The sequence below is a fragment of the Carassius gibelio genome, chromosome B18 (assembly GCF_023724105.1).
Source record: "Carassius gibelio isolate Cgi1373 ecotype wild population from Czech Republic chromosome B18, carGib1.2-hapl.c, whole genome shotgun sequence".
Taxonomy (NCBI): Eukaryota; Metazoa; Chordata; class Actinopteri; order Cypriniformes; family Cyprinidae; genus Carassius; species Carassius gibelio.
In genome coordinates this window covers 639,384-663,086 of record NC_068413.1, presented here as the reverse complement: position 1 = coordinate 663,086, position 23,703 = coordinate 639,384, and the positions used below count along the sequence as shown (strand labels likewise).

At 37.6% G+C, this 23,703-nt stretch overlaps 2 protein-coding genes across 4 annotated transcripts; one reads left to right on the top strand and one right to left on the bottom strand.

Annotated features, from left to right (window-relative positions):
* Positions 1 to 894: 894 nt before the first annotated feature.
* On the bottom strand, positions 895 to 16,704 carry LOC127977803 (serine/threonine-protein kinase ULK3). Of its 2 annotated transcripts, XM_052582940.1 has the most exons (16): positions 16,371 to 16,704; positions 16,050 to 16,190; positions 14,866 to 14,986; positions 14,593 to 14,688; positions 14,048 to 14,191; positions 13,429 to 13,511; positions 12,699 to 12,854; positions 10,171 to 10,276; positions 10,053 to 10,093; positions 8,977 to 9,079; positions 8,836 to 8,900; positions 8,673 to 8,751; positions 2,769 to 2,809; positions 2,163 to 2,210; positions 2,033 to 2,096; positions 895 to 1,661 (listed from the first exon to the last, which is right to left on the bottom strand). In XM_052582940.1, exons 1-16 carry the CDS (start codon positions 16,467 to 16,469, stop codon positions 1,645 to 1,647), a joined length of 1,404 nt encoding a protein of 467 aa, XP_052438900.1. In that variant the 5' UTR covers positions 16,470 to 16,704; the 3' UTR covers positions 895 to 1,644. The 2 variants fall into 2 exon arrangements, with proteins under 2 accessions (XP_052438900.1, XP_052438901.1); XM_052582941.1 differs by lacking the exons at positions 895 to 1,661; positions 2,033 to 2,096; positions 2,163 to 2,210 and adding an exon at positions 2,353 to 2,456.
* Positions 16,705 to 17,594: 890 nt separating this feature from the next.
* LOC127977932 (TM2 domain-containing protein 3) lies at positions 17,595 to 23,488 on the top strand. 2 transcript variants are annotated; one of them, XM_052583165.1, is made up of 6 exons: positions 17,595 to 17,761; positions 19,067 to 19,159; positions 19,265 to 19,425; positions 21,199 to 21,310; positions 21,482 to 21,557; positions 22,142 to 23,488. In XM_052583165.1, exons 1-6 carry the CDS (start codon positions 17,701 to 17,703, stop codon positions 22,305 to 22,307), a joined length of 669 nt encoding a protein of 222 aa, XP_052439125.1. In that variant the 5' UTR covers positions 17,595 to 17,700; the 3' UTR covers positions 22,308 to 23,488. The 2 variants fall into 2 exon arrangements, with proteins under 2 accessions (XP_052439125.1, XP_052439124.1); XM_052583164.1 differs by having other exon boundaries at positions 21,136 to 21,310.
* Positions 23,489 to 23,703: the final 215 nt, after the last annotated feature.

Genomic DNA, 23,703 nt, shown 5'->3' with positions numbered 1-23,703 from the left:
CAAGTCTTTAATTACGGCTGTGTGTTACGTCAATCATCTACGCTGCAAACAGCAACTAATATCTAAACAGTTTCTAATCGAGATGCATTTACTTGAGAAACTCATTTGCTTTTTAAATCTTATCGGAAAAGGAAGAACACTTTACTTAAAGGAGCAATTCTTATTATCACTTAAGAGTTATTCAGCATGAGCATATTTAAGATCCCTTGATCCTTAAACCTATAAACTTAACTAATAATAATCAGCAAACTAATAGAGGCAGATGTCAGAGTTAATAGGATTTTTCCACACACAATAAGTGTGTTTTTCAAATCATTTTTTCTTATTTTAAGGATTTTTTTTTCTTATGTAACTTTTCATCCCAAGTGGTTCTATCCTGATTTAAGGAGGTTCTTGTCAAATACTGGCCTAAAATGTTCTTAAACTGGAGCAGAAAGTCTTATATCTGGAAAGTGGTGGTATTAAATGTTGCTTACGTTGCAATAAGATGAATCTTCTTCTGTATTTTCATCATGTTTTCATCATGTTTAAACATCCTTAAGTCAAGACACACTTCCTGCAGATGCATAATGGAGATATGAAGTCTTGTTTTCTGAGAAATCCTACAAAATCAAGTGAGTTTATGATTAAAATGAAAACAAATATCTGTTGTTCTTTGGGTGAAGTTGATTTTTCAGAGCCCTTTGGCAGATATTTGTTCTTGTTTTAATCTTAAACTCAAGACTTCATGCATTCATTTTGTTTCTCCAGTAAACATATTCATAATCTTTAAACTAAATAATGAGGAACATCCTCACTCTCTGAACTGAGATCAGAAGATACAGTAACACTTATTATATTGTATACATTTTTTTGATAGTGTTTGATAATGTTAGTTGATAAAAATACAACTGACAGCTCAATTCTTTTAAATATTCACAGATACAACTTTTGATTTGAATAATGCATTAGTACATTTTTTTTCATTGTTAGATCAGGTGAAGTTTAGTGAGGAGTTCCTGATGTTCTGTTGTGAATATGATGATGTTTCTGCAGGATAATTTAATCCAGAGAGGAAAGATGAATGCGGGGCAGGAATCATATTACTGGAGGAATGTGGAGAGGAAATGACAATTTATGGCCAACACAAATTCATAATGCAAGAAAATATTCATGCAGAGATTGAGAAATACAGATGATGCTTTCATTCAAATCAGACAGTGAATAAATCACCACCCAATCATCAGGAATCAGAGCTCGTCTAACAGTATTCTGCCTTGTGTGTGTGTGTGTGTGAGCGCGTGTGTGAAGTGTGTGAACCCAGAGTAAACACACAGAAAGCCACACCTCTGTCATGCTGCTGGATCTGTGGTTGAGCTGCGGTCAGCCTCTGTGTGTGTGAGAGAGAGAGAAAGAGAGAGTGTGTGTGTGTGTGTGAGAGAGAGAGAAAGAGAGAGAGAGAGTGTGTTTAAATCCAGAGCAGTGATTTTACAGTCAGTTTCTTCTTGTGAAGGTCTGTTTCTCAGCACAGTGATTTCAGATCTCATCCAGATGATCACAAACCAGATCTGACAGTGTTTTGACTGTCAGCCAGGAGCCAATCAGATGCTGCGAATCCTCCGGTCATGTGACACACGACATCCGTTGCCATGACGAGAACCCAGCTCACTGTAAACAACACGCTGAGAGAGAGAGAGAGCAAGAAATTGATTCTTTCATTATGAAATCAAAGATAGATGTGTTCAAATGAAAAAAAAAAACAACTTTAAAAGTATTATTTTTTTTAATATATTTAATTATTTTAATATTTATATTTTTCTTATTATTTTTATTAATTTATTTACAAAATGTAAAAAAAAATGTAGAAAAATATTTATTATATTTAAAATGTATTTTATTCACATTTATGAATTTATTCTTATGTATTTAACATTTTAATTGTAACTTCAAGAAGCCCATGAAATGGTTTAGATGAGCAGTTTTCCCTTTTAGCAACTACTGAAACATGAAGCCAGGAAATGACACGTTATTCTCAATATGAATCTGTACTTACAGGATCTGACAGATTCAGCAGCGGCGTCTTTCTTCAGCGATTCGTCCGTCTGAGTTTCCCGCATCTGTAAACACAAGCTTTAGACGACGCTTCACTAAACGAGCAGAGCGAGAGATACGACAGCGTTTACCTTGATCAGCTCTTTGAGGTATTCAGCTCGACTCATCAGACTTTTAATCTGCAAGAGAAAATCAGGGCATAACTCCACTCATAACTGATGAAACAGACCGCTGTGATTGGTCAACTGATGCTTGTGAGCTCTACATAACACCAGGAGAAGGTTTTGTGGAAGTCTGAGCGTCTTGTGTTTTCTCTTGGAGCATGGAGGTGTTTTTTCAGCTGAGGGACACAATGTTTAACCGAATATCACATTGGTGAGATCATTAAAACAACGTCACGTGGTCTGGAAGACTTCTTCATTGAGCTGAATTTGAAAAAAAGTAAACGTCCAGTTCTTTGTAAGAAGGTCAGTATTAACAAAAGATCATTTTAATATCAGTAATATCCTAGTAGAGTTCTTTATTAATATTTCAAATTATATCTGCAAATGTTATGGTATTTTATGCTTTAGCGCAGTCAAAGAGTGACAAACAGCACCTTTAAAGCTCATAAGCTGATAACAGAGTGTGAATTTGCTGAGTGCGTCAGATGCATGTGAGTCATGTGACAGCGGTTCGTGAGCTCACACTGCTGTAGGAGAAACAGAATAAACACAGTCAGATGATATTAGTCTCACCTCGCTGTGGAGCAGCTCCCTGCGCCGGCCCTGAGATTCAGCTGCAGGAGACACACACACACACACACAGATCAGATCATCACCGACACACACACACACACACAAATCAGATCATCACCGACACACATACACACACACACACAGATCATCACCGACACACACACACACAGAGATCAGATCATCACTGACACACACACACACATCAGATCATCACCGACACACACACACAAATCAGATCATCACCGACACACATACACACACACACATCAGATCATCACCGACACACACACACACACAGATCATCACCGACACACACCAGCTCATCATCAACACACACACACATCAGATCATCACCGACTGTCACGACCGGCTCAAAGCCGTGACAAATGGGAAGGAGGACATAGTCAGGTTGGTATGTTGCAACAAAGATATTTATTAATATAAATAAAGAACATAAAATAAGAAATCAACAAACCAAAACACGATTCCTTCAAACAAACGAATGCTCCAAGCATCCAACAGAACCGAGTTAAACTAATCATAACCTCAAAATAGCCAAAGCAAAACCAAACAACCGGGAGTTCACCCTCCACACCAAACAGAGCTGACACTATATAGGGAAGGAACAGGTGTACACAATTCTGTTGACGAGCCTTCCAACCACACCCACTGACCGGTCTTAGTGGAAGTAACGAGGGACTCGTCACACACCCCCCCTAAAAAAAAGGAACAAAGTAGTTTACACAAATCATAACTCCACAAAGCTTCAGTCCAAAAAAATAAAATAAGATTCAATCCAGATCGCAAAACTCCAGCAGTCTTAGCTCTCCAACTCCTTCCAGCAACCTGGCGCCTAGGAAGCAATTTAAGAAAAGAATAGAGATAAAGACAAGGAAATAGGACAAATCCTATAATATTAGACTATATGAATACGTGATAAAGCATCAGCAGTTGTGTTCTCTGTGCCTTTAATATGGCGAATGTCCAACAGGTATCCCTGTAAAACAAACACCACTTCATTAACCTTTGGTTAGGGTTCTGTAATGAATGAAGAAAAACTAATGGGTTATGATAAGTAAAAACCACCAGAGGTCCCACAGATGAACCCACATAACTTCAAAGTGTTGCAAAGCCCAAATGAGAGCCAGTGCTTCCTTCTCAATCACAGAATAATTAAGTTGGTAAGCACTAAACTTTCTAAAAAAAAAAATCCAACTGGTTGATCAATGCCATCTTCAGAAAGCTTTAGCAACAGCTTTTGCTTTTAAAGACGGACACTCATTCTTCCAGTGACCAAACGCACGGCAATAATTACACCGGTTTTCACTGTCTTTCTCTCCAACAGAGAAACTACGTAGTCGATCAGATGAAGCACGCACAATTTTAGAAGACCTGCTAGGATCATAAGATTCTTTCTGAACACTCTCCAAAAGAGGTTTTATGAATCAGAAAAAAAAAATCATCAGCCATAATAGCTGCCTCATATGCGGTGGCGGGTTTTTTCTCACTGATATATGTTGCTACTCTTTGTGAAACTGAGTTTTTAAACTGTTCAAGCAACATCAAGTCCTTGAAATTATCTAACGTCTTCACGTCAGAAGCAGTACACCAACGACTGAAGTAAACTGAAATATCATGTACAAACTCAACATGCGTTTGGCTATCTTCTTTTTTCCAGGACCTAAATTTTTGCCTGTAGGCCTCTGGAACCAATTCATATGCCCTCAACACTGCATTCTTAACGGTCAAATAATCATTAGCATCTTCTACACTAAGAGATGCATACGCTTCTTGAGCTTTGCCTGTAAAAACAGACTGCAACATAAGTGTACGTTCCTCATCAGGCCACTTTCTTGCATCTGCCACACGCTCAAACAACAAAAAGAAGCGTTCGACATCTTTCTCGTCCAACCTAGGGATCAATCTCATATTAGTCACTACATCAAATTTACACAAAGTCGAGTCACGGTCTACACCTCCCATTACCCCAAGTTTTCCTTCTCTTATCAGATCTAAACGAAAACGTTCAAGATCAAGTTGCTGTTGTTGTAATTGAATTTTAGACATCTCCACGCGATTTTGAGCTTCTAACATCTTCCCTTTCATCTCATTCTGAATTAACAAGAGTTGTTTTTGTTGCTCAAACGTTAAATGAGACATTGTAGACGCATCAACAAAATCTGAAGCACCTTCTGGAGACTGAGGGTCTAAAATTCCACGTTCAATTAGTTCCGTTTTTATCAATAATTTAATGTTATCTTTTAAACGTTTATCTTGGCTTACCAAGTTAATTTCATAGTGACCTGCAAGTTCCACCAATTGATCCTTAGTTAAATTATTCAACAAACTTTCAGATGGAGCACTAATAAACTCCCCAATTTTTGAGGCCATGGTCAAACAACAAATTGGCTACTTAATTTTTCCAAACATATTTGAGGGCTAGAATTTGGAGAAGCAATTCCCTCTAACTAAACTTCAAAACTACATAAACTCATCCCTAATCTTCATACAGTTACTTGCAGTGGGTTCTTATACACCATAAACCAGTGTTTGCAATAGCAACCGATTAACGAGTCACTACCACAAAACACGGATGTGTTCCCGAGACAACTGCTCTGACTGCTTTCACCGTACAAAAAAAATAAACTAAAATAAAAAAGATCAGAGTATCCCGTTAAGGATACCCCGCTAAGCCTAACCAGGGAAAAGCAAATCCAATAATAAACTTCCCCTCTAAATATACAAAGAGTAGCCAATACTTACCAAACCTGAACTCCCGCAGAGCAACAAAACAAACAAACCAACCACTATATCCTCCAGAATTTGTAGAACCAAATATTAAACATTACCAAAGGAGCAAACAGAAATATTAATTTAACAAATCAATCATCAAATCAATAAAACTGAGTGATATTTTTACCAAACAAATCACTTAAATTTAAGGACGAGCCCCCACATTTGTCACGACCGGCTCAAAGCCGTGACAAATGGGAAGGAGGACATAGTCAGGTTGGTATGTTGCAACAAAGATATTTATTAATATAAATAAAGAACATAAAATAAGAAATCAACAAACCAAAACACGATTCCTTCAAACAAACGAATGCTCCAAGCATCCAACAGAACCGAGTTAAACTAATCATAACCTCAAAATAGCCAAAGCAAAACCAAACAACCGGGAGTTCACCCTCCACACCAAACAGAGCTGACACTATATAGGGAAGGAACAGGTGCACACAATTCTGTTGACGAGCCTTCCAACCACACCCACTGACCGGTCTTAGTGGAAGTAACGAGGGACTCGTCACACCGACACACACACACACACACACACACACACATCAGATCATCACCAGTACACACACACACACACACATCAGATCATCACCAGTACACACACACACACACACATTAGATCATCACCGACACACACACACACACATCAGATCATCGCTAGTACACACACACACACACACATCAGATCATCACCGACACACACACACACACACACACATCAGATCATCACCAGTACACACACACACACACACATCAAATCATCACCGACACACACACACACCAGCTCATCACCAACACACACACACACAAGTCATCATGACACACACACATCAGATCATCACAGACACACACACACATCAGATCATCACCAACACACACACACACACACACACATATCAGATCATCACCAGTACACACACACATTCACACACACACTAAATCATCACCGACACACACACACACACACACATACCAGCTCATCACCAACACACACATCAGATCTTCACCGACACACACACACTTCAGATCATCACCGACACACACACACACACATTAGATCATCATCAGCACACACACACACACACACATCAGATCATCATCAGCACACACACACACACACATCAGATCATCATCAGCACACACACACACCTGCTCATCACACCCACACACACACACACACACACACACGGTTTCTATGCAGTTGCTATGGTTTTAACACATTTTAACACATGTAGTTGCAGTGGTTTTCGGAGGGTTTTAGCACTTTGCTATGTGGTTGTCGTTGTTTTTGTGAGTGTGTTTGAACAAGATGCCATCTGTTCACCCTGGTTTTTAGAGTGGTTATTAGCATGTAGATATGTGGTTGCTATGGTTTTCTTAGGGTTTCAGCACATTGCTATATGGTTGCTAGGGCAATGAAAGAATCAAACCAAGTCTTTTTTTTTAAACTATAGGATCTTTTCTATTTTAGTTTTATTGGTTTTGTTATTAGTAAACCCTAGTGAACTGAACAAACCCATATGCTTAACTCAACACTAAGCAACAGTAGAAGCAGGTAATGGAGAGATGTTTGACAAGCACAGGAGCCTGACGCGGCCGGCGGCTGTGTTTGATTAGGCCAGTGCTGGCACTAGTGCTGTAACAGATCAACAGTGGGACTGAAATGGCCAAAAAACACCTGCAGTGAGGCGGGAATCCAGCAGAGCTGTGGGGTCTGGCGCTCTGGAGGAGTTTGAGAAATAACAGTTTGCATTTGCTTCAGTATTTAATAACTCTGAGAATGAAGAGCGCTGCTCTCAATGAGATCCAGATGATCGTACCACACACGCTGACCTGGCAACCGCTCGCCGCCACATCTGGACGCCTGACAGCCCTCCGCCTCATGAAGAACCACGTTTTACATTTAAAAAAAAAAAATGATGTTTGATGTTTGTCAGAAAATAATTCAGTAAGGTGTACTTGGTGGTCGCTATGGTGTGCTATATGGTTGCTAAGCTGTTAAGTGGTTTCTATGGTATTCTGTGCTGTTGTTAGGTGGTTGCTAGGGTGTTCTGAGTGTTCCCACACGTTACTAAGCAGTTGCTAGGGTGTTCAATATGGTTGCTAGGTTGTTACCGTGTTGTTTCTAGGGTATTCTGGATGGTTGCTAAGCTGTTGCTAAGTGATTGCTATGGTATTCTGTGTTGTTTTTAGGTGGTTGCTAGGGTTTTCTGAGTGTTCCCAGACGTTACTAAGCATGGTATGGTTTCTAGGGTATTCTGGATGGTTGCTAAACTGTTGCTAGGTGGTTTCTAGGGTGTTCTAGATGGTTGCAAGGCTGTAGCTAAGTGGTTGCTTGGGTGCTCTGATTGTTTAAACCTGTTTCTAAACAGTTGCTAGGGTGTTCTGATGGTTGCTAGGCTGTTGCTTAGTGGTTTATTTGCTATTCTGTGTTGTTACTAGGTGTTTGCATGGAGTGTTCTGGGTGGTTGCTAAGCTGTTGCTTGGGTGTTATAAGATTTTAAGCAGTTGCTAGGGTATTCTGATGGTTGCTAGGCTGTTGCTCCATGGTTTCAAATGGTATTATGTGTTGTTACTAGGTGTTTCCATGGAGTGTTCTGGGTGGTTGCTAAGCTGTTGCTTGGGTGTTCTGAGTGTTTAAGCAGTTGCTAGGGTATTCTGATGGTTGCTAGGCTGTTGCTCGATGGTTTCAATGTTATTATGTGTTGTTACTAGGTGTTTGCATGAAGTGTTCTGGGTGGTTGCTAAGCTGTTGCTTGGGTGTTCCGAGTGTTTACACATATTGCTAAGCAGTTGCTAGGGTATTCTGATGGTTGCTAGACTGTTGCTCGATGGTTTCTATGGTATTATGTGTTGTTACTAGGTGTTTGCATGGAGTGTTCTGGGTGGTTGCTAAGCTGTTGCTTGGGTGTTCTAAATATTTAAGCAGCTGCTAGGCTGATGGTTGCTAGGCTGTTGCTTGGTGGCTGTTGTGGTATTCTGTGTTGTTACTACGTGGTTGCTAGGGTGTTCTGGATAGTTTTTATGAAATGAATGTTAAATTGAAGATTTGCTTTGCATTGTGAGTTTTTATCAGATGATTGGCAATAAGTTATCATGATGATTTACCCGCCAATGCCAGCAGCAGCTCGCCCAGACTCCGCTGGTATAGATCAAGCGTGTCGCAGTCCTCGGCTCCGCTCTCCTCCTGCACACATCAGGACTCCGTTACCCATCATGCCACACCGCAGCTCACATCACACACATGCAAATGAGCCGTCGCAACACTTACCCGGGCAACAGCAGTGGACGCCACTTCCAGAGCCGCCAGCAAACGCGGCTGATCTCTGGACATTTCTGTGAACACAACGAAGATCTGAACGTCACAAAACTGGAGTGAGATATCAGATATTAATAACGCAGCACTGCTCACCTATTAATATGTTCCTGGTTGATTTTGCCTCCTCAAAACTGATCTTGTTATCCGATCTGACCAATGCTTTGAGCTCCTCGGCACGAGAAACATACTGATTCACCTGAGAGAAAACAAATGAGCATCAGTCACGTCTGTTTAACTGGATTGGTTTTAAGAACTCAGTTAATAATTTAACCGTTGATTGACAGGTGAGCTGACCAATCACAACGCAGAATCTACCATCCTGTCAGGCAAACAGATCAGACAGGAGAGTAGATTAACTTCAGTGGACTTAAACTTTAAAATGTTGTGTACTGACTAGAGATATTATTAATATCGTGATATCGTGATAGCTAAACTGTTATTGTCGTGGTCACATGACGATTTTGAAACAACAGGTCTTCTTAAATAAAAGCTTTAACATTTAGTTTGAATTGCTGTCAGCTTGCGGTTTAAATGCAGTCCAAATTCAAAATATCTCTTTTTAGTGTAAAAAATGGAGAAAGGAGTATTATAATTTCCCTACTGTAGTGTAAAGCAAAAATAATACACCTGTGAAATATTCATATTCAGACTTGTTTCTGACTTAAGTTTTCTTACTGAAGAACATGGGTTGGAGCTCTTAATCGTGAACTCTTAAAGTGCATTAGATGGAGAATATCGTATCGTATTGTGGACTTTATATCGTGATGTATCGTTAGATATTGTTACATCCCTAGTATTGACGTCTCACCGCGGTTGAAATAAAATACCTTGTGATGTTCATTCATGTTTATTTCGTGCTTTAAGTAAATGAAAAGACGATTGGTTCATGTGCTGCTTGAACTGTGGCGCTACAGTGATCTCTCACAACACATTACAGAGACACAAAACAGTATTTATTGGTTGAATTTCTTATTTTAAACCTAAAGTAGCCTTCTCTGCCAGCATGTTGTCAGTTTACTTTTTGCTCCGCGATGTATTTTTCACTGCGTGAGAACAGGATGTGACTAAGGAGTGAACTAAGGAGGGTGGGTTTTTGCGAAGGTTCAATTGCTTCTTTTTCATTTTCGAGGCCCAGTTCCCATGGGTTTGGAACGACATGATTTCTTTACCTTCTGCCTCAGCGCTTCCTTCCTCTGTCTGTCCGTCTCATCTGAAAGAGCAGAGACTGAGATGATGAGAGTGAACTGTGACTGGAGAAACAGAGAGACGGAGACGCTCGTGTCTTACAGTGAATGGCAGGAACGAAGTGTTCGAGTGCACTACAGTAGAGAGATAGCGCAGCCAATCGCTCTCCATCCTGGTCCTTCTGCAGCGCCTGCAACACCAACGCTGTCTAGAGGACAGAGAGTTCACACACCCATAAACGTGACTTTCTTACTTTTTCTTATTTTCCCTTTACATGTAGTGATATTTTTCTGTTTTTTAAGCACAAACTCACTTGTTTTGTTTATTTTTCAGAAAACAAGACTTAATATCTTAAATAAAAAATTGTGCTTCTCAAGTAAATGTACCTTGATTTAATAAATTAGATATTTGTATTGAAAAACAAGACAAAAATAATAAGAAATCAAATATTGCAAAAAAGTACATCTTAAATGTAGATCCATTTACATCAAAATGACTGAAAATATTATATTAGTATATAAAATATATATAAATATATATTAAATATAAAATATAAATATTTATAAATTATATAATCTTTATATATTATATACTAAATATAAAATATTAGTCTTGTTTTCTGAAGAAATTTAAAAAAAATTATAGTTTTGTTTTCCTCAAAATGACAATAAAATATTTAATAAATGGGACAAGAAAAATAATTTTGTTTACCTTTTGTTAAGATTTTTTTTTTTTAGTTTTTTACACCATTAGCAGATATTTTTCCTGTTCTAAGCTAAAGACAACAAATTTTGTGAAATCTTTCAGAAATTAAAATATTGTATTTTCATTCATTTCGAGTCTTGGATTAAAACATTTTAGATAGTTGTTTTGAAAAGCATGACTAAAAAATTAATTTAGAAAAGTATGTCTACCTGATGTTTGTCATAATTACACGTGCTTTTGGAGAAAAGTGCAGTTTTTAAACTAAATCAACATATGGCTGGGTAAAAATAAAGATTCAAACTCATTTTTGCTTAGTTTCACTCAAAAAATGCTCATTTATCTAAATGAGTATGGCTAATAGGAATATTAACTATAAAAGGCCTACTTAAATCTGAACAGAATCCATATTTTATGATTTAAATCAGTGGTTCCCAACCTTTTTCAACTCGCGGCCCACACAACCAAACACATATGTTTGCGCGGCCCACTTCAAAAAAATTAACTGACCCCGCTATTGTTGGGTTAATAACTTAGTACTCAGAAGCTAGATTTTAAACTATATTTATTGAATAAACTAGGGCTGTGCGATATGGACAAAAAAAAAAAAAAAAAAAAAAAAACTATCGCGATTTTTTTGATCAATTTTGCAATTGTGCTTTTACAGTCATAAATGCATTCAGGATTAATTTGAAACATATTTCCAAAGGAAAACCAATCAGAGCTTTATCAAAAAGTTGTAACATCTCTAGAACAGACATAAGTCAAAATTATCACTATAGTGAAGATGTAAAAAAATGTATAGACTTATAGCAAAATAAATAAATAAATAAAAAATCCTGTATACAGGGACTTTTTTTTTCTTTTTTGCCATAAATTGTTCATAGAGCTCATTAATTGTAGCGGTGCCTCAGGTGTTTGCAGTGTGTATACAGTATGTGTATGCGGTCAGCAGTGAGAGCGCATAAATATAACGCGAAAGCACATTAAAATAATGCACGAGCGCGAATCTCTCTGTTCGCAGCAGATTTCCTTTGTCACAAAACCGGTCGTGCTTGCTCAGATACACGCTGCTTTGCGAGGAGAGAGTGTGAACACTTAAAACGTGTCTCCTCTCACTTAAACTGCATCCTGTTCACTAACAAATTCACTCTATGCTCATGTGTTAGACATGAATTATTTTCGCACGTTTTTATTTCTAGCCTTTTACCGCAGTGAGAACGCTCTGATCCGTCAACATTGGCTCAGAAAAAAGGCGCATCACAGACAGTGTGCGAACCTGGAGTTAGGCATATGCGCACGCTCAAATCGTGATTTTTGGACGTTTTCTTTTAATGGCACAGCCCTAGAATGGACTGGAAATGAACAGAAAATAATTGGCGGCCCACCTGCAATACCACCGCGGCCCACTAGGGGGCCGCGGACCACAGGTTGAAAACCACTGATTTAAATGATACAAAGTAACATTTTATAAAAAAATAAATAAAAAAAATTAATGGACTTTTTTTGAGGGTCTTTCCTTGGAAAATATAATCTTTCGTTAAATATCAATTTGAAAGATTGTAAATAATTGTTATATAAATTTTATTGCATTTAAGGTTATAGTATAAAATTCAAGTATTAAATATAGCCTTTGATGATGATATGACTTAAAACAATAAGTAATAAATAAATCTGAATGGAATCAAGAGCTTATAAATCAGAATCTAACTGAATGAGGAAATCAGTGGCAGCAAGCAGCTCTAAAACAAACCAACATCTCGTGATCTGACTCTGCTCTGATCGAGTGTTTGTGTGTTCCTGAGCAGCATCTGTGGGACACATTTGCTGAAGTTTCTGACACTAGAGTCGAGGAGCGGTGGTTTTGTCACTTCAGGACTAAAATAAAGATGTGAGCGTGTTAGTGTGAGATCATCTGTCACACTCACGGCCTTCCCGAGGCTCTCGGCGCTGGGCATGTGCTCCAGATCCACGAACGGATGCAGGAAGAACTCCTCAAACGTGATGCGGCTGTCCGGGTCTCGCTCCAGCAGCCGCAGCAGCAGATCTCGACAGTCACGAGAAACTCTCGCTCCCGACGGCAGCTAAACACACAGAGAGCAATGTGTGAGACCACCACACCATCTAGTGGAGCAGAGACCACGAGGCGTATACTGACTCATTACTGTGAGAGAAATACAGCAATAATCCACAGCACTCCAGTCCATCAGTGAACATCTGGAGAAGATGAAACCTGAAACACATCCAGCATTAAGATGATTTTAACTCTAAACGCTGCTTGATCTGTGCAGATTTCTCTCCTGATTCAGAGCAGAACACTTTTTCACTGGAGGAAGTGTTATTATGGATTATAGACTCTATGTGTTTGAGTTAAAATCATCTTAATGCTGGATGTGTTTCAGGTTTTGTCTTCTCCAGATGTTCACTGATGGACTGGAGTGCTGTGGATTATTGGGATGTTTTTATCAGACTCTCATTCTGACGGCACCCATTCACTGCAGAGACACTGATGCAATGCTACATTTCTACAAACCTGATGAAGAAACAAACTCATTTTTTTGGTAACATTTTATGTGTTTTTAAATAAAAATATCATTGGTTGTGATCAGGAAACTCTTTTGTTTATGTGCAGCAATATAAACAGATGTCAATCCTCACCTCGATGGGTTTCTCACTGCGGATCTTCTCTTCTAGTTCAGTGAATGAGCGAGAGGCGAAGGGAGCTCGTCCAAATAATGCTTCTGCCCTCAAAAAACACACATACAGCTGGTCCAAAAAGTGGAATAATAGCGATTTATTAATGAGAAGTAAATAAGTCTCTTCTGCTCACCACCGCTGCATTTATTTGATCAAAAATACAGTAAAATTATGAAATATTATTGTAATGTAAAACAGCTGTTTTCTGTGTGAATCTGTGTTAAAGTGTAATGTATTTCTGTGATGCTCCGCTGTATTTTCAGCATCATTCCTCCAGTCTTCAGTGTCACATGATCTTCAGAAATCATGAAAATATGATGATTTGATCTGATCAAGAAACATCTCTGATTATTATCAATGTTGAACACCGTTTATATGGAAACTATGAGACATTTGCAAATGAAGATATTATGAAGAATCCAAACAACCCCAGACCACGCTGACTTTCATTGTGTGGACAAAAGTAGGTTTGTTTTCGACCAAAGAAATAAAGTCGAACCAGTTTGGAACGACATGAGGGTAAGCAAATGATGAAAGAATCGAATCACTCAACTCATGAAACTGTATTTGTGTGTCTCACCGTATAAAATGACCCCGACGGACCACAGATCCACTCGAGCGTCATAATGGCGTCTGCAGACCATCTCTGGAGCCATGTAGAGCGGAGATCCTCTCAGAGCCTGCTGCTCGTCCCACGGGCTCATGTACTGCGCAAAACCAAAATCTACACACACCCCGTTATACACCTCATTATGAGATGATGAGAAATAGATCTCACAACACAGACATAGAACAAAACACCCGTGTGCCTCTAGAAATACACTTCATTTTACAGTTTTATCTTTTCTTGTCTCACAAGCAGAAGCACACACCCGATCTACAAAACCAGACACTAGTATTCAGCTTTTGACTCAAAACACAACACAGTTCTCTCTGTAACACACACATCTAACAGGAATTCATATTATGGCAAATGCGTTTGTGTTGATATTGTAAACGCAGGTCCAAGAGATGAGAAAAAGAGGCAAAGTTTTGAAAATGTAAGCAGTTGAAAGTGCATTATTTTTACTGACTGTTCTTCAAGTGTAATGACAGTGCTGACAGTGATGTGTGACGAGCTTTGACCTGCGAGCTTCAGCGTGTTTCCACTCAGGAGGATGTTCTGTGGTTTGAGGTCCAGATGAGAGATGTTCTTCTCATGAAGAAACTGAAGAGCACATGCTAAAACACACACATGAGACAAATCACGTCTTCTCATCCAAACCAGTCTGTATCAGTCATGTCATCATCATAGATCCTGTGGTGTGTGTGTGTGTGTGTGTGTGTGTGTGTGTGTGTGTGTGTGTGTGTGTGTGTGTGTGTGTGTGTGTGTGTGTGTGTGTGTGTGTGTGTGAGTACCGATCTGCTGCAGGCAGCGACGGGCGACTCTCTCCGGAAGAATCCGGCGACTGCGGATAAATCGGGACAGATCTCCTCCTGAACACCACTCCAGAATCAGATAGATGTTCTCACTGTCCCACTGACACACACACACACAGAGATGAGGATTTGGCATTAAGATTTAACGGGGTAAGATGAGCCACCCTTCTTCATTTTCTTCTTCATGGCACAAAATCTCATCTCGGCACTTTTGGTGAACTTCTACACTGTTTCCAATTTTGTAATTCATCTGAATATCATTTGAAAGATTTATTAATTGATCTAATTGTGTGTCTGTGGAAAGTAGTGAACTATGAATGATGTATTATGTTGATGATCAGAGTTTCAGTGTCTATTGGATCCTTGGACACATCAGTGCTCTTGGATTTGTGGAGTGAAAGTTTTTTTCTGATTTTGTTCTTAAATTAATTATTCAGCTAAATTCACTAAATACAATTTTAAATAAAAAAGTTAATGTAGTATGTTATATTGGTATAATGATGTTAATGTTACAATTAATAAATTACATTTACGGCAGCGGGTTACATTAATGACACAATTCATGTGTAACAATAACATGTTACAGTTAGGACGTTATGTTTGTGACACTGTAAATATGGTACAATTAATGTTACAAAAATGTTACATTTATGACATGTTACATAAGTGACACTGTGTAAATGTTACAATTCATGTGTTCTAGCAATGTTACATTTGACAACGTGTTACATTAGTAACACTGTAAATACATTACAAGTAATGTGTAACAAAAATGTTACATTTATGACAACATATTACGTTAGTGACACTGTAAATACGTTACAATTAATGTTGCAAAAATGTTACATTTATGACATGTTACGTTACTGAAACTGTAAATATGTTACAATCAATGTGTTCTAACCATGTTACATTTGACAAAATGTTAAATTAGTAACACCGGAAATACGTTACAATTAATGTTACAAAAATGTTACATCTATGACAACATGTTACGTTAGTGACACTGTGTCAATATGTAACAGTTAATGTGGTTTCCAACAATGTTACATTTGACAACGTTACATTTCTGACACTGTGTAAATTAGTAACAATTTAAAAGTGAGTTCCCATTGTTCTTAAGGAAGCATGCAGTGTAAGACTAAATGCTGGGAATCTTGTACCTGGAAGTCTTTGAGCTGCACTATGTGAGGATGCCGGACTGTTTTCAGGATCTCAATCTCTGTCAGCAGGTTCTCCATTGAGCTTTTATTCAGAGTTTTCTTACTGACCACCTTCACAGCCACCGCCTCCCTGCTGTCCGTCTGAAACCAACCAGAACATGCAAATGATCAATAAAAAAATCAGACAAATAACTCATAACCATTCAAGTAAAACAATAAAGTACCACATTAACAAGAAAGTAAATAATCTATGTCAAATAGGCCCATGCTTCTGCTAATAACCGATTATTCGTGCATAATCAGAGATCAATAATCACTCGCCTTTCTGAAAGCTTTATAAACTGTGGCATATGTGCCGCTTCCCAGTTTCTCTGTCAGAATAAAGTCTTTCAGCTTCGGAGGAGCGAAGCTCGCAGCCATCCTGAACTCAATCAATCAATAATCGATCAATAATCAATGACATTTACAGTATAGTCATGAGCACAGCGCTTTACTTCTGCCCCGATCACAGTCATTCAAGCGGACTGTTGACTTAATGAATGATAACCATATATTATTATTTAAAACATGGTCAGATGATCGTAAACCTTTCATTAACGCGTTTAAAGAAGAAGAGCAGCGGTCTGTTTACTTCCGTGCGCTGACGTCATCGCCGCTGTCACGCACCGGGATCTAGAGCGCGCACGTCACTGACACCTGCCGGCCAGATCGAGTACTGCAACTCCATTCAAACGTCAAAGACAGGCGCTGACACCAACCGATCGTTCCAGCAGGGGGCGCTCCATAGAGACTCATACAAATCACACCATATACACACACACACAGGACAATATTTGTCTGAGATACAAGTTGAAAATCTGGAATCTGAGGGAGCAAAAAAATCTAAATATTGAGAAAATCATCTTTAAAGTTGTTCAAATGAAGCTCTTAGCAATGCATATCACTAATCAAAAATTAAGTTTTTCTATATTTATGGTAGGACATTTACAAAATATATTCATGGAACATGATCTTTATTTAACAGCCTAATGATTTTTGGCAAAATAGAAAAATGGATAATATTGACACATACAATGTATTGTTGGCTATTTCTACAAATACACCTGTGCTACTCATGACATTTATTATTATTCTGATTAGTATTTTATTGTTACAAAATTATTAAATATAAGCAAATGAATAAACAAGAAATTCAACATAATGATAAATGGCAGAAAAGTTTAAACTTTTTTTTCTTTATATGTTTTTTTAAGTAAACAAATAGGATGTTTCTGATAAACAGATTGAAGCTAAGTTTCTTTCTCAGTTTTACAAAATTCGCATATTGTCCAGTAACTTTTTTTTTGTTAGAAGTGCAATGTTTTTCAGGTCGGTCTCTATTAAAGATCAGTGGCAGTAACTATGCTCTTTTTAACATTGTTTACATATACAGTATGAAGCAATTGCTTCAGATTTTTATTTTTTTACATTTTTATCAAGAAGCTAAGCTCATATTAAAAGTTTAGTTTTTCTCTTATTAAAGCAAAGCACTTTTATTTTGAACTATCAGCCGTTGGGACTTTTACGCAAGCGGAAGCGGAAGTTGAGTCCATCGGCAGCGCAGTAGTGTTCTGGATGTTGGTAAACAGACTGAGATGTGTTTTTGAACATCATGAGCTCGTATCTGATGCTGTTTCTGCTTCTGCTGGACATTTACTGCAGATCTGTGATCGGTAAGAGCTCATCTAATCGATATCTGAGTCTGTCTGGACTCTGTTTGCGTGTTTTTGGTTCTGTCTGTTGTTTACAGCTCTATCAGCTTCTATCTCAAAAATACCTGTATTTCATACAATAGTTTATTAATCATGTGATCAGACAGGAACAATAATCACATTAATAAAAAAGAAGGAAAACATTATTTCTCCATTCTGTGTGTCTACACAATAATAAGTAAATAATTATTCAAAATATTATATGAATTCAGTTATACACAAATAAATAAACAACACTGTTGTTGGTGTACTAATACTACTGTATTGTAAAAACTAAAATAGTATTTAATTAATTGATTATGCAAAGTAAGTTTTTGTTTCATTATTATTTAAATTATACAGAGTGAGCAAATAAAATGAAATAAAATAATAAAATAAAAATTTTACTACTGCAATAATACCACTGTACTGTAAAATATAAATAAGTATTTAATGATAACAAATTATTATTATTCAAAATTTGTAATTAATATTTAAATTATAGAAATTAAAAAATAAACAAATAAATATATATATATATATTACTATTTCAAAATGCTGTTGTACTGTAAAATAAAAAATAATATTTGATCAGAATAATGGTTATAATTATTCAAAATTAGTATTATTATTCAAAATGTTTAGATTTATTGTTATTTAATAAATTAAACAAATTAATAAATGCATTAATACTATTGTACTGTAAAATAAAAATGAGTGTTTAATAATAACTAATTATTATTATTATTTAAATTACGTAAATAAAAACATAGCACTACTTTACTCAAATAAATGAATATTTGATAATAATACTGATTATTATTAAAATTAGATTTAATATTTATTTAATAGTTTGCTTGATTATTATTAAAATTAAATAAATTAGTTAACAGCATTGTACTGTAAAATGTAAAAAAAATTAATTGATATTAAAATGATAGAAATAAAGCAAATAAATAAAAATATGTATTACTATTGAAAAACACTATTCTACTGTCAAATAAAAATGAATATATGATGGTAATAATGATTATAATTAGTTGTTAAAATATTTTGTTTCATTATTATTTAAATTAAGAAATTAAACACATCAATAAATGTAACACTATTGCAATAATGCTATCACATAAATGAATATTTAATAACAGTATGAATAATTATTATTATATTGAATCACAGTTGTATGGAAGAATATTGAAGCAGTTATGCTGGATTGAATGAGGAGAAACAGGTTTCCACATATACAGTCGGATGATGTGTGTGTGTGTGTGTGTGTGTGTGTCTCAGCGTATCTGAGCTCTCACGTGGCTCAGGAGCCGGTGTACTCCGTGCAGCAGAGTCCGGTGATGAGCCGCCCGCTGGCCCTGACCTCGTCCTCTGGTGAGTGACCCTCCAGAACAGACCCTGGTTCAGATGTGTGTTTAATCTAGAGTTAAACAAGATAGAGTGTTTCTGAACCCTGTGTGTGTGTGTGTGTGTGTCCAGCGGCTCCAGCGCTGACCGACCGTTACCTGTCCAGGTGTCCCAGCGGCGGTCAGTGCTCCAGACTCCCGGCCGACTGCATCATCTGCTCGTTTCATCACAACTGTAGCTACGGCCGTCCGGCTAACTTCACCTGCAGAGCTAAAGCAGGCGTCCACTGTGTGGTGAGACTCTCTCTGGACTGCAGCGTGTCCAGTCTGACATGTCCACTCCTCTGTGTGTTCAGAGAGTACACTACACTTATAGAGCCCTGTGAAATTTTTCCCCAAATTCCGTTTTATTTTTACTCTGTTTTTTTTTTTTAAAGGGATACTCCACCCTAAAATGAAAATGGTCATTCATCACTTATCCCCATGTCGTCCCAAACTCGTAAAAGCTCTGTCATCTTCAGAACACAATTTAAGATATTTAGGATAAAATCCGGGAGGCTTGTGACCGTCTCATAGACTGAAGGGTTAATAACAGAGTCAAGGTCCAGGACAGGAATGAAAGCTGTGGTCAGAACAGTCCATCTAACATCAGACGTGATAAATGATTTAATACAGAACATACAAAGACCTTTATTCTGTACGTTACTGAAAATCACACATTGTCAAATATCAAAACATTATTTTAGTATTGTTTTTATAATATAATTTGGTTTTGTATTTTCTGCCTTAATGTTCATTTTAGTTATTCTGTTTTTGTTTTCATTTTTATTTATTTTTTTATTGTCTATATGTTTTATATTAATATTTTAATTTCAGAGAAATGCTGCCTTGCCAGCTAGATTCAATAAAGAAAGTTTAAGTTTTATGCTTTTTATTTCAATTAGCCAAGATTTTTTTTTTTTTTTTTTTTTTGTAATGGTAATTTTAGTTTTAACACTAATAACCTCGAACTGCAGGAAATATTCAATGTACAAATTATTCATTTGGAGTTATAATTTTGTTGTGTGTTTATTTAGTCTTTTTTTTTTAAATATGTATATGTAGTTTTCTTTGTTATTTTAGTATATTAAAATAAACTAAATTAAAATTAAAAATGTTGCCTTGACCACTAACTGAAGTAAATGTTATTTTAAGTTATTGTTTTGTATTGTTGATCGTATAAGTCGCACCTGAGTATAAGTCGCATCAGTCCAAAAATACGTCATGATGAGGAAAAAAACATATAAGTCGCATTTATTTAGAACCAAGAACCAAGAGCAAACATCACCGTCTCCAGCCGCGAGAGGGCGCTCTATGTCTTCAGTGTAGACTACAGCAGAACTGATCAGTATAGAGACGGTAATGTTTGCTCTTAGTTCATGTCAAATTAATTTTGATAAATAAGTCGCACCTGACTATAAGTCGCAGGACCAGCCAAACTATGAAAAAAAGTGCGACTTATAGTCCGGACAATACAGTACCTTATTTTTAAACATTCTGAACACTTTCACTCTTTTGATGGATATCTGTTATTGATTTATTTTCCCTTCACGTGTGAATTCCCCAGTGTTTAATCTGACATCAGGTGCTCTGTTCATCATCTGTGCGCTTCTGACATCAACTGCATCAGATTTCAGAGCATCTGATTTGATAAATACTCTGCTGGTAGTTTTATAATGAGAACTGAAGATAAGGAGCGCAGATGTTTGAAATTGTGTGTGTGTGTGTGTGTCTGTGTGTCTTTGTGTGTCTGTGTGTGTGTGTGTGTGTGTGTGTGTGTGTGTCTGTGTGTGTGTGTGTGTGTGTGTGTGTGTGTCTGTGTGTCTTTGTGTGTGTCTGTGTGTGTGTCTCTGTGTGTGTGTGTGTGTGTGTGTGTGTGTGTGTCTGTGTGTGTCTGTGTGTGTATGTGTGTCTGTGTGTGTGTGTGTGTGTGTGTGTGTCTGTGTGTGTGTGTGTGTGTCTCAGGGCGACCCGAGTCGACCGCAGCAGAACTTCTCGCTCACGCTGGACTGTCGCTTCTGTTGGCAGCTGGATCCGTCTCAGTACATCTGCTCAGACTCCAGCAGCTGCTCGACAGTGTCCTGTCCACGCAGACGCTACAACACCAGCTGTGAAGCTCTGGAGCACGTGCACTGCCTCGGTACACACACACACACACACACACACACACAGAGAGAGACACACACACACACACATACACACACACATACACAAAGACACACACACACACACACACACACACACACTCACTCTTCTTTAAGCATGAACTGATCAAATGTGTTACACGCATGTGTGTGTGTGTTGTTCACAGGGAAGCGAGTGTTTCAGAAGCGTCTGTTCTGTAACTGGACGGGGGGGTATAAGTGGTCCACGGCTCTGGCTCTCAGGTGATGCGCTTCACACGCAGGACAGTCACAAACAAGAGCTGTGTGTGTTAGTGTGTGCAGAAACTCCATCAATCCTGTGCTGGACAAACACACTCGTGTTTATGACTGTTGCAGCATTGCTTGTTTTATTGAAAGGTGTCTTTAATAATAATTCTGATGATAATGATAAATGAAGTCAATGGAAGTTGAATTTCCAGACTTTTACCCCTGTGTAGTTTTTCATAGAAATGTAAGAACTTAATGAATATTTAGTGATTGTCAAACACGATTGGTGCAAGTGCACTTTTTCATTCTGTGTTTTGGGTTTCTTTTCAAGATGTTTTTAGCACCATATTACAAAACCTCAAGGAGCTTTGCAATAATGAAAAATATACAGACTTTTACGTGTGCACAAAGCATTAAAGAGACTTAAGGCCTTGACATATGAAATACTGCCCTTACAAAAGCCAAAGGTTTTTATTTGTAAAAGACCCTTGAACTTGACAGACACATTGCACACAGCTGTATTATGCCATCACCACTAAAGTTAAAAATCAAAAATGTGTAATTTTTGTACATCTGTAAGTGTATGTTTGTGTGTGCAGCGTGACTCTGGGGGGCTTCGGAGCGGACCGCTTCTATCTGGGCCAGTGGAGGGAAGGTCTGGGGAAGCTCTTCAGTTTGGGCGGTCTGGGCGTCTGGACACTGATCGACGTGCTGCTGATCGCTGTGGGATTCGTGGGACCAGCCGACGGCTCGCTCTACATCTGAGGCTTCACCCTCCACACGGGGCACGTCCCCAGGCCTTCAGAGGAAGACTGATGAACACACTTCTGAAACATGTAGAATATGTATCATAACTCTTCTGTGTGATGTTACTGCTGTGTGTATATATGAGTGTGATCCTCACGGTTGATTTCTGATTAAAACTCAGTCAGGCTGATGTTATATCTCACAGTTATGAGAAGAAAAGTCAGAAATGAGATGCAAACTCTGAAATGTGATAAAAACTGAAGAGCAAGATTTTAAATCAGAATTGTGAAATATGCAAACTTACAATTGTGAGGGAAAAAAGTTGCTATTACGTTACTTTATATATGGCAATTGTTATATATATATATATATATATATATATATATATATATATAATTATTTATTTATTCATTTTGCAAGAATTTCAAGGAAAAAAAGAAAAAAATGCAATTTGCTGTATTTTTATCCTGTGGCAGAAAACAAGCTTCCATAGAAAATACTGTAAACAGAAAACCAACACATTTTCACCATGTTTTTAGGAATAAAATGTTGTGAAATCTGAATTATGTCATTAACTTACTTCTTGATTTTACTGTACATTACGCCATATGGACATCCACTCAGAGATAGTCAGCACTGATAAGCTGTTACTAAATATAATGTAGAATATATTTTGCATCGTGACAGACTCCATACGAATGAGCTTGTATTGTATTGGTGCTTCTGATCAGTGAGTAGAGCCGCACGAGTGCTGGTGATGGAAGAGTTAAACAGCTCTGAATATTTGTAGAATGTGAACATCTTGTGTAATCAGTGAGAACAGGACGCTTCGAGAGCCTTCGGGCTCTTTCATCATGTTCCAGCCTGAACACACACACACAGTGAGTGAATGTAAGCGCTGGTGTCATATCAACACACACGTCTGTGTTTTCAGCTCATCCTGACCTTCGACTGCAGACTCTGTTCTCACTTTCACTCTCCTGCTTTAAAAGAAGCACAAACCCGGCTGTGTTCCAAAGCTCCAGCACATACTGCACAGTGCACACTGCTGTTAAACAGTAGTACAGTGTGTTCCTAACCAGTGCTTCATGGGGATCTTAAATCTGTCATTAGTCTCTGTTGTTGTTGTTCAGTGAGGAGTGGATCCTAACATTCTTCAAAATATCTTCATGTTTCACAAAATAAAGAAAGTCAAGGTTTTTGTCGTTTTGATTTTTAACCCATTTCTGTCTGGTTTTAGGTTCTTCGAGATGCTATTATTATAGTTTTTTTATATATATTTTGAATGTTTAATTTTTTTTTTTAATTTGGTTTTATTTTTAATGTCTATATAGTTTTTATTATGAGAAATGATGCTTTGACAACTTAGCTGAAATAGTTTTAAGATTAAATTTTTTTCACACTTAATGCATAT

Coding starts and splice junctions, on each gene's coding strand:
- LOC127977803 (XM_052582940.1), bottom strand. CDS start 16,469: ATGGCTGCGAGCTTCGCTCCTCCGAAGCTGAAAGACTTTATTCTGACA. Junction 14,192..14,592: donor AAACACGCTGAAGCTCGCAG/GTCAAAGCTCGT, acceptor GGGTGTGTGTAG/ATTTTGGTTTTGCGCAGTAC. Junction 8,752..8,835: donor CGTCCACTGCTGTTGCCCGG/GTAAGTGTTGCG, acceptor TGATGTGTGCAG/GAGGAGAGCGGAGCCGAGGA.
- LOC127977932 (XM_052583164.1), top strand. CDS start 17,701: ATGAGCTCGTATCTGATGCTGTTTCTGCTTCTGCTGGACATTTACTGC. Junction 19,160..19,264: donor GGCCCTGACCTCGTCCTCTG/GTGAGTGACCCT, acceptor GTGTGTGTCCAG/CGGCTCCAGCGCTGACCGAC. Junction 21,311..21,481: donor GGAGCACGTGCACTGCCTCG/GTACACACACAC, acceptor TGTTGTTCACAG/GGAAGCGAGTGTTTCAGAAG.